Source organism: Dipteris shenzhenensis, chromosome 5 (assembly GCF_047967505.1).
Source record: "Dipteris shenzhenensis isolate YYH24624 ecotype China chromosome 5, Dip_SZ_1.0, whole genome shotgun sequence".
NCBI lineage: Eukaryota > Viridiplantae > Streptophyta > Polypodiopsida > Gleicheniales > Dipteridaceae > Dipteris > Dipteris shenzhenensis.
In genome coordinates this window covers 4502362-4513607 of record NC_141600.1, presented here as the reverse complement: position 1 = coordinate 4513607, position 11246 = coordinate 4502362, and the positions used below count along the sequence as shown (strand labels likewise).

General features: G+C 43.2%; 2 protein-coding genes across 2 annotated transcripts; one reads left to right on the top strand and one right to left on the bottom strand.

Annotated features, from left to right (window-relative positions):
- Positions 1-361: 361 nt before the first annotated feature.
- Positions 362-2546, bottom strand: LOC147901531 (mitogen-activated protein kinase homolog NTF3-like). Its single transcript, XM_087374515.1, has 2 exons — positions 1649-2546; positions 362-1432 (listed from the first exon to the last, which is right to left on the bottom strand). The coding sequence occupies exons 1-2, from the start codon at positions 2069-2071 to the stop codon at positions 746-748; spliced, it is 1110 nt and encodes a 369-aa protein (XP_087230641.1). The 5' UTR covers positions 2072-2546; the 3' UTR covers positions 362-745.
- A 5542-nt stretch (positions 2547-8088) lies between these two features.
- Positions 8089-9669, top strand: ASHR2 (ASH1-related protein 2). Its single transcript, XM_087375161.1, has 2 exons — positions 8089-8771; positions 8863-9669. Exons 1-2 carry the CDS (start codon positions 8089-8091, stop codon positions 9365-9367), a joined length of 1188 nt encoding a protein of 395 aa, XP_087231287.1. The 3' UTR covers positions 9368-9669.
- The last annotated feature ends 1577 nt before the right edge of the window (positions 9670-11246 follow it).

Sequence of the window (11246 nt, the reverse complement as noted above, 5' to 3'; positions counted from 1 at the left end):
TAGTTATCGAGTGTGTTCAATGATGCATGGCTAGCATAGTCCACATTCTAGAAACAAGGAAGCTGATGTCATCAGGCTGAGTTCCACACGAATTCCAATAAGATGAAGGACGCACCCAAAATGTCGATTTTTGGGTCAACCCCGGGAATTCAAAAAAGGAGAATTCAACCAGACCGAGCCTATGAAATGAAACTTTATAAATAATTGCACATGGGTTTCATATTATGGTTTATAGCCCAAAGGTTGAAACACTCCAAAATCTGACAACAATCCAGGCAAACAGCAATCAGCCACGACATTTCTTGATTCTAAAAATAGATCTTATATAGAAGACCGACTTTAAGAAGCATCAGGAATATATAAAACAGATTCAATCCTAAATTACATTCCGGCACACTCTTGAATACAATGTTTTTATCTTCCCAACTGTCCCATATCTGATGCCAATCCAAGAACAAAGCATGAAGGCACTATTTTGTCAGATGTAAGTCCTGCATTCTTCATTCCCTGTATAAATATCTACAACTGCGCCCCCCCTGCCCCCCCCCTTTCAAGCTGCCATGCCTCTACCAAAGGCTTGGAAGGCCATATTTCTGAGCAAATGATGGATAAGCTTAATTCTGACACACTGGCAAAGGGCATGTTCCCTTGTGCCCAAGCTCCAGCCTGCCTTATGCAAATGCAGAATACATACCTTCAAACAGAATACGATCTCCAAATCCCCAGGCTGCTCTTTAGCCTCTGTTTAACTTATGTCTCTTGCAGCTTCTGGATGGTAGTAAAGCAGTTCATTCCAAACCTTCTCCCTTAACTCATGTTCCTTGAGATCCTCATCCTCAAAACTGAAATCAAAAGGTACAGGGGCAATGGGTTCCAGACTCTCATCATGTAGCATGGTGAGGTAAGGGTGATTAAGTGCCTCTATAACAGTGATCCTCTTTTGAGGGTCGAACACCAGCATTTTGTCAATCAAATCAATGGCAAGGGGATTTGCTTTAGGATAGAGCTTTCCTAGAAAAACCCGAGGAGTAAAGGGTTGGGAGCGAATAAAGGTCCTGGCTGTGTCATTGGGAATGAAATGTAGTTCATCTTCCTGTGGAGTACCAATCGTATTCAAAATTAACTTGAGTTGATGAATGTAATCTTTGCCAGGAAAGATAGGCTTACGCCCAAGCAATTCAGCAAAGATGCAGCCCACAGCCCAGACATCTATGGCACTACTGTACTCATCACAGGAAAGCAAAAGCTCAGGAGCCCTGTACCATCTGGTCACGACATACTCTGTCATAAATTGTCCCTTCTCTGGCCCAGTGCGAGCTAGCCCAAAATCACATATTTTAAGATCGCAATTGGCATTTAAAAGAAGATTGCTAGGCTTCAGGTCTCTGTGTAGAACATTTGCCGAATGCAAATACTTCAACCCTCGAAGCAGCTGCACAAGGTGTACAACAAAATGACAAAGCAGTTTGAGGCAGAAGTACACCGATCTATTTGTCGTAGGCATGAGTGTATGCAGGAAAAGATGGAAGCTTGTGAACTAAACATAAATGAGATGCCATTTTTTGAAATTTATTACCCAGCTCTTATCCATATCGAAACAGGAAGCAAAGTTACAACGAAGCACGATGCACAGCAGCTACAATATTACCTGATAGATCAGATACTGATGATGATCGTCATTCAGCACCTGGGAGGACCTAATTATCTGATGCAAGTCAGTGTCCATCAACTCGTAGACCACGTAAAGATCCTTAAACGTGTGCCTGCACGCGGGTTTCATAATATCCTTAACGGCAATGATGTTGTCATGAAACAGATGACGCAGCAGCTTAATCTCACGAAGCGTCCTGCGCGCATCGGTGGTGTTCTCGAAGACATTAGTTATCCGCTTTATAGCCACTTTCATTCCTGACTCTAAATCCCGGGCCGAGCATACAATGCCATAAGCGCCTTTGCCAATTGGTTTGAGAGGTATATATCGAAGGTCAACCTCGAAGATGGTCCGCCAGAGCATGAAATAGTGCTTGCCTGGGGTTGACCGCCCATTCGGAGCATCAATCTTGGTGGCCATGACGAAAGACCCACTAAAGGAGGGCGCTCACAAACGATGCTCCGGTCTGTAGACTAAGCGATCTTCCACAACCGTAAAACCCAATGCCCTCTCAGTGCAATAATTGCAAACTCTTGCAGTGCACCAAAGAAAGTCTTGTGAAAAAGGTCTAGATTAGAACTCTCGGGGAAAAGAGAATGTTGAATTCGTCCAACTTCAGGGAAACGATTAGAATCCAGCTTCCTCACCAACCCCAAAAGTGATCGACGCAGACTCCCCCCCCAAAAAAAAAAAACAGATTGAGAGATGGTGGAGAGTGCGTGGCTGAATTTGGCCTGAGAAACGAGGATGAACCCTCCACGTGCTGCTGAGCGATGGATGGATCAGGATGGATGATGAGCCAGAAAAACGGAAGGGTTAAGAAAAGGGCAAAATGCGAACGAGTGTGAGCTGTAAAGACGGGAGTGGCTTGGAGTACTTGGCCTGCCACATCACATTTTTTGTACAAGATTGCCAGCTTTAGCTATATAGTCTTTTGGTTTCTATTGATTTTCCCATGTATGAAAGTTTTTGGCCTGCCATAGGTACGCCTTAGTGAAGATTGTTTTGGCACAATGGAAAAATACGCACTTTCTATTTTCTCTTGTGAGAATTAGGGGATTGGTCCACGTTTATGGTCAATCAATGTGACCCACCTAAGTGGATAGGTTATTTGTAGGATTCTGTAAGTTTAGTATGCATGGCACAACGTCTCATTGCACTCGCGGTTTTCTCTCATCTTCTCGTTGACAATTGGAGGTGGCTCGTTGGACAGATTTAGGGATTTGCACGACGGATTTAGGATGGGTTCATTGTTCTCCATGCCTGTGCAGAGTCGTTTTCCACAAGAATATTGGTTGTTGTCAATGAAAAGCAAGATTATGCTTTCAATACTAAAGATTTCTCGCGCATGCAAGGCTGTAGCAGGGAAGGTTGTGGTGGTTCGGTTTGTGTATAAATGCATGGAGGTTTTTTGTGTGGGAAGCGTGTCAAGTTTTTGCATTCTTCATTATTTGCTTTTCGATATGGCTAATTGTGAGGGAGTGGGAGATTCGGGTAGTGATCAGCAGGTAGAATGAGCATGGAGGCTCTCTTGTGTCCATGGACACAAGGAACAATACCTTTCAAAGGGGTTTGATTCTAATTCTTTCTTCCTTTCGCTGTTCTATTCTCATTCGATTGTAGATTAGCAGGATTGACTTGTGCTATATAAACGTGATTGCAGAGATGGCGAAATGCATGAGTGGGAAAGTTATGCTGTAGCTACAGGACCACGCGATGTACTCAATCAAAGGTACTCTGTTTGGAAACCTTCACGTAAGTTGTTCGTCGTAAGGCTTGCATAGTTGTGCACTCATACACGTTCATGCATGTTCAGATGCAGATGCTGCTAAAAACTTTAAAGAAAATCCTTCTCGCTCAGTATTTAGTTCCCCGTTGATGGTTTCGAGTGGTGCTAGACCTCCTAAGTAGGCTGATTTACTTTAGAATTCTCCGATTTCTAAGGACACGAAGCATTCCCTTCGCAAGGCTTTCTAGGCTGCTGTTCGTGAGGTGTACGCTGAAGGTAAAGATGTGTTGTTTTGCTTTTGTGCTCATGGAGAATCGTTTGCTAAGCTTCCATTTGATATACTTTGCAGGTTCTTTCTACAACAACTCTAGGCTCTGCCACTACTGTTGCACATGTAGCACATGCAAGGAGATTGTGCTTTGTTTTGATAATTCTGTTTAAAGTCCAAAGACAGTAACGTATTTGCCAGACTATTTCTGAGCGGCTGTAGCACTTTGTGGATTCGCCATATTGTGATGAAAGCTTATTTGGCTACTTGATTTCGACAATCCTTAACTGTGTGTTCTGCTACTCGATGATCTATGAGTACATGGAGTCGCTTGTGAGTTGTTCCATCAGTGAAAGTTTTTGTTTTGTTTTCGTAGATCTCAGTGAAGCTCTAATACAGTCTTTTAGTCTCGCTACATAAGTTAAGAGGGAGATTAGATAATTTGATGAACGCTACAACCTTTACAGGTTTGGGAACATCAGTTGTTGGCACTAGCTGGCTTAACGCTTTGTGGTTTTATACTATTCGGAGGTTGCTGAACGGTTGTGTTGACATCTAATCCTATGTGTTTGTTTGCTCATTGGTTGCTAAAGGGCTGTTTGAAGAATCGACGTATCTTGTGTTGTGTTGCATGCAATATGACTCGTTGTGACAATGCCTTTGGATTCATGTTTTGTTTGTATGCAATAAAACGTTTTTTAGTGAGTTCTCCATGGTTGCATCCGCAGAAGAAATGAGAAGGCTATTTAAATTTTAGTGCTCTGTGCACATTTGGGTGTGCGTAGCAGGTGTCTCGAATGTTGATTCTTCCATTTCGCAAGTCTACCTGTCTGTATTTCCTTTTTATTAACTCGAAGAATCTGACAGCTTCACAAGACTAATTTGCTTCATTCCTGGTGATTTTCATCAATAGTTTTAGACTAATTTTTTATTGTCCAATGCTCTCCCATGCTCAAATTCTTGGACTGTATCTAATTTTGCTGAAGTTGCATTTTGTAATGTAGTCTCTCCACACACATGGTTTCGTTGCCTCTTCGTGTTTCATTTACATGAAACAAAATGAAATTGAGTGTTTCTCTGCGTATTGAACATTGTACTAGTTTATTTTGTTGATCAAGTGAAAGTAAAATTTGGATTTTTAACACTTAGTAGCGATGACGTGATTATTCTTTGTACAGTGAAGTATAACAACACTAAGATGTTATAGTATTCTACAATAAATGGAATAAGAAACTATGCACTTACACACAATAATAGGGAGCTTTGTGCTAACATGTCGACTTGAACACTGTCTGAAAAACCTAAAGAATTCAATGCTCACTACAATAGAATGCATCAATGAACGTGCTTGTGGTTTTAGGAAGTACATTATCTTATAGAGGAGCTCCTTTGACATTGTGTACACTGAGTGTACACTTCACCAACTCTTGCAGCAAGTAAAGCATTATCACTCAACAAAATGCTATCCAACCAAATCGAGCAGCCTTTGGATCCAAACAATGCAATCTCAAGCGGAGGTCATGATGCTACGCCAGAGCACAAAGCATTAGCCCTTGCTCCATGCACATATATAGATGGTAGAAACTCTTTGCCTTTGCTCCCCATCAATCACATCACTGACATGATCACACATTGATTTGCTTTTGAAGGCAAGGTGCTCGTGATGTATGGGACATTTAAAGACAAAAAAGCCAATTATGCAACATGGTTGTTGATCTGACCGATCAACACAACTGTGAGACAATCACTTTGCTTGTGCTGCATGCATTTGTCCAGTAATACAAAGACATACATGTCGTTGTGATAAAGGTGGACAGTGGCAATGGCGCGGTGGACCAAGTTGTTGTTGTTGATGGCCCTCGCGATCAAGACCACGCAACTGTGAGTCTCCGCACAACACTTTGTTAATGCATTGCTCCAAGCTAGAGTAGTTTCTAATTGTTTTGTTGTGCTTGCAGTTGTCCTTTGTGTTAGAACAACGAAGTGTCCTAAACCACTTGGTGGAAGAGTACAATGAGGATGGTATCATCATGTACGCTCTTAAGAATGTCTCTTTCATGACAACAAAGAATGCTCTGGGATTTTATGACTTTAGCATAGTTGCTGACATTGTAGATGGCCAAAAGAAAGAGCAACTACAGCAAGTCTTCATGACTCAAGTGTCCAAGCTAGGTTATGGCCAAAGAGTAAGTCCAAGTTTTGCTTTGTGTCTCATAAGATTTCAAGTTGCTGTGCTAACATAATTTGTGCCTCTTTCACAGGTCACAGGTGTGCTACACTTCACAAACTTGAATGCCCAACTCATATGAAAGTTACACATATGAAATGCTTGCCACACTGTTGTATGACTCCATTTTTGTGCGATCACCTCCTCTCAAGGAACCCTGAAAAGAATTACTATTGCAAATGGCTGAAACACAACCAGACAGTATAGAGCTAGAGTGCATGGTGAGTGTCCTCGCAACTACATCAAACTCTCGTGCTTTGACCACGATTGCTTGGTCCATGCAAGTGGGTTGTGGCAATGTACTTTTGAAGTTGTTTGTCGTGATAGCCTTGGAGTGCATACACTCTTCAACATAGGCAAAAGTAGCAACGTTGTGTTAACTTTGCTTGTGGATGAGCTTCATAGTCCCGCACAATTGGCTCCCCTCCATAAACAACCGCAAAAGCGCAAGTACACAAGGTGGGATGCAAGTCATGACAATGTTTTGCTGACCTTGGCGCAAGCTGCAACCCATGCAACGACGAAAGAGGTAGCTCTATCCTTCGTACAAATGTTCCCAAAATCGAAGTACTCTTTGCAAGCCATTGCCAAAAAAGTCTATTAGAAAAGAAAAGTATCGGCAAACAAGTTTACCACCGCTACCGAAAGCAACCATGAAAAAAGGGCCAGTTTGTGCTCTGCCATCGCTAGCACGCGAAATACAAGCAGCCATTAACAAGACAACAAGAAATTGTTATTGGAAATAGTTCAGCCCAAACCAATGCTATTACAAGGTACTTGAGAACCATTGAGGATACTCCCTCAACACCTTGGTTCAAGAAAAAGATGCATCGTGTGACAAACGTAACAAGAACCTTCATGGTCCAGCATGAGATACTCGGATCGACATGCACCTCGTACAGCTTCTTGTGCTTGCTATGCCACACCCAAGTGCGAAAGGGCAAAGTCCAAAATTTCGTTGTGAAAAACATGCCTCTTCAATCAAAAACAAAATGCGTCTCTATGTTGAACAATTTGGAGGTGCGCTTGATAGTGATTAGGATACCCTTCACGCAAATTCGTGAATTGACATACAAAGGACAATATGGCCTCCATGGTGCAATTGTCAATGTCTTCGCCGATGTTGATAGAGCGCAAAATGTGTTGCCATGTTTCTTGAGCAATAGTTTGACAACCATGGTAGCTTTACAACGAAAACTAGAGTTCACACATAGCTACATGAGTGGCCTTGTGCGACCCACACTCACTATCAAAATGCGGCAAGAACTGTTAAGCACGCCTTTTAACAAAGAGCACAATGTTGTCCTTAACCATATGTGGGAAGAGCACATAAGACAACTAGCTAAAACCCTTGAATCAGAGCATGACGATTCGTTCCACAACAAGAAGATGACAACCCAACTGACACTGTCGGCCACGACATCTTCCTCCTATATGCTTAATTTGCTAAGGAAATCATAGGGAAGCTAGGACTCAATCATCACCTCTGAGCCCTAGGTTGAAATCGATTGAAACTACCTATATGTGCGAAGACATACATATGCTAGTGAGTGCTTGTGATATAATCTATTCCTAGCTATGGAAGACCTGGGCCCCCCAAATCTTCATTATTATCGGAGATGGCTTGAATGTTGATGTAGTAGCACTTCAGTCGGCTCCCGTTTATTGTTGTTGTGAATTGAACTCCATCCAAAAGGTTTTTAACAACACAGCTCCAATAGGATTCGTTTTTTTAACTCTATAAGGTCCTTGACCTAGATATTTGAGTTTGCCCTTGTGGACTTTGACATTGTATTGCAAAACTAGGTCACCTTCCTTGATGTCTTTGGCTTTAAGGTTTCTGTCAAACCATGCCTTCCTTCTACATTTTTCTGTTGTCATGGCATGGTAGGCGACTAATATGGTCTCTATATGCTTTTATAATGGATAGAGTCTATCTTTCAAGGATGCATGATCTCCCACGCATTCCTGTACTGCTATGTGTAGGTTGGGTATTACAAATTCCAGTGGGACCACAGCTTCAATGCCGTACACCAATCAAAAAGGTGTATTCCCTATACTGACCTTGAGTGTGGTTTGATATGCCCATAAGGTTGCATTTAGTTACTCTGCCCAATCAGAATGCTTTGGCTCTACTACCTGAGTGAGGACAATGGACAATATTTTGTTTGTGGATTAGGGGTAGTAAGCGTTGGAAGAGGAGGGGGAGGAGGATGGCGGCGAGCAGCGGCGACGACCAGGGGAAGGTGAAGGTGGAGGTGGAGGAGGGGCGCGGGCGGGGGCTGGTCGCTGCGCAAGCTGTGGTTGCGGGACAAGTGTTACTGCGCGACACCCCTCTTGTCTTGTATGTCGACTCGCAGGCCGCCTCCGATGCCCATTCCGCATTCTGCTTCCATTGCATCCGCTCCTCGCCTCAGCCCCTGCGTTGCCCTTCCTGCCAAGTCGCCCTCTTCTGTAGCCCCTCTTGTGCCCTCGCCTCCGTCTCCTCTTCCCACACTCCCTTCGTCTGCAAAGCTCTCTCCTTCCTTGTCTTTTGCACCCTTGATGTCAACTGTCAGAACCAGGCTCGATTTCTCATCGCAGCCTACAGCCTGGCTGTCATCTCCCCCGCTTCCTTTCAACAGCTTTTGCTTCTTGAAGGGGAAGGATCCGCAGATGAGAAGGTGCAATTAGTGTACACATTTCTGTGTGAAGCTATCCGCTCTTCCCAGTTGCAATGTCAAAGCTTACCCTCTTGGTCCTTGGAATTCGTAGCCTCTCTTCTGGCAAAAGATCAACGGAACGCGTTCGGATTAATTGCCCCTGTATCGGAGACCGGTGAAAGGAAGGTGCGGGCATACGCTATATATGCGCAAGCTTCGTTTATCAACCACGATTGCTTGCCTAATGCGTGCAGGTACGCTCTGCCAGCTGCAGCCTGGATTTTAACTTTTTCTCACGTATTCTGGCCTGACAGTTATTGCGGCTTATTTGGTTGAATGCTATAGGTTTGATGATATCGACAAACCTGGGGTCGGCAACACGGATCTTATGATAAGATCACTGCACGATATTGCTGCAGGGACTGAAATTTGTATCAGCTACTTCCCAATTAACTGGTCGTATACAGAAAGGCGGAGAAAGTTGAAAGAAGAGTATGGTTTTGATTGTACTTGTGAGCGGTGCAAGGTAGAAGAAAACTGGAGTGACGAAGATACTGCTAAACCAGTTGATGAGATCTCAATCGAAGGAGAGGATTGTGGGGGAGATGAAGAGATGCAGAGCTCAGAAAAGGATGAAATGGATGCGGATGACAATATCCAAGACACGTTTCCTCATGCCATGTTTTTTGCCAAATATCTTTGTCCTCAAGAACACTGTGGCGGAACTTTGGCCCCTTTACCACCCTTGGAAGAAAGGGTCTCTTCTGTTATGGAATGTAACGTGTGTGGCCAGCTTCGAACAGAGGAAGCCTTTCTGGAGGAACTCAAAGGACATGAAGCTCTTTGCTAGTGCTTCAAGCTACTATAGTACCTTCGCTCCTTTACGCGCGACTCACATGATGGAGAGGTATCTCAAGTACTGGACAGGAGTGATGGGTGCCGATGGCCTGTTGTGGCCTAACATGGTATTGGTACATCTGCTTATAGCTATCACTTCCATCTGGGGAAATTGTAGAGCAGGTACTGGTCATGTAATAGCAATTTTTTCCCCATGGGAGGGTTTCTGCGTGTTATACTAATTTTGTGAGAGCTTAAGCACGTTCCATATGTAGATGGCTAATATCTACCTGCGGGTACTGACAATGTTTCAAACTTATTTTTGATCAGGTAGGCTTTTCATTTGTTTGAATGTGATATCAAACGTATGTTTGCTGTTTGTACGCTCCATGCCACGTTGAGTGATCTTTTTGGCGTTTTGAAGCTTTCCAGTTGCCATACAGTGGCATATCGCCGGTTGTTTGATAGTGGAACGTTGTATGGAAAAGCTTCTTGGTCTGCTTGCATGTGATAATAACCATGCCAACCGTTGTAATGGTGAAAGGTCAAGACGGTGCTGTTGCAGTATCAGGTGAATTGCAGATTTTTCCCAATTTGCTGTAGGAAGTTGACGTCACGTGCTACAAATGCCGCCTTCAATTTGAAGGATTTTACTGGCAATATTCCAATAGATTGTGGAGCGTGTGACAATCTATCTCTGTGTATGCAAGCATCTCTGGAGTCAGGCAATGATGCAAGATACGACTTCCCTCTTGCACAAGATTTCACTTGTGCTTTTTATGACACCGTTTTGGAGATGAAAACTGCTCCATCATTGGACGAGTCCAACATATTCGGCTTCTGTTGATGACAGGGCAGTGGTTGCTGTTTCGTGCAGCCTCAATAGGCTCTCTCTCGCGAGGCTTAGATGGCAGACAATGGATCTGCTGAGTATTGTCTTGGTATTCAATTAAAGCGATCCTCTGACCTTCTCTCAAACTTGGTATGTTCTCTGATCTCCCAACTTAAGGTTGTCATGGCATGGCCAAGGTACCTTATTGACAGCAGTGGGCAGGACTGGGTTTGTTTGTTTGTTTTTTGTTTTTTTTGGACGTATTTTAGTAAGCACTGGGTTTGCCCAAGAGACTCCGCGGGTCTTTAGAAACCCAGTATAGCTGCTTATGCTTGGGCACTGATGACGACATAAGTGTTGCTTTGCTTGCTAAGTATGTCTTTCATAAAAGTTTTTGTTTACCTCTTTTTTCTTCTCTTTCATTTTCTCTTCTATTTTCTGTGTAGATTTTTGATCCTCTTCTATTTTCTGTGTAGATTTTTTATCTTTAGAACAACAAAAAATCTAAATTTGTATGATTGGACATTATTCTAGTCTTACAAAGGTATATACCTTATTGACAGCAGTGGGCAGGACTCAACGCTATTTGGTAACTTACGCTCCTCCAAATTTTATCTTCGTAGCCTTGCAATTTCGTAGCACATGTAGAAGCTTGTTTATTTTGCTATCTTTAATATACACAAGATGCAGTCTGACCTACCATGTAGAAGCTTGGAGTAGAGCGTATAATTTGCCACCTTTAATTTACACAAGATGGCAGGCTTGCTGATCACAAAGGAGCCTCATTGGCTGAAGTATGCACATTGGAGGGGCTGTCTTGACGCTCGATTGCCAGCTTGTAGTTATGTTTATCAATTGTCAAGAGCACGGGTTGTTTGGTACAGGAAGGGTCCATGGTAGTCTTCTTTGTGCGGAAGGTGTTGTGGCTACTGCTATGACTAAGTGCATATGGTGACGGGCTACTTAGTGAACTTGATCATCTACCATACCCACCCTCTGCCAATGGCTTGACTGATATGATTGAACAGGGTTCACATACTTAGGCACCAAATTTATAAAA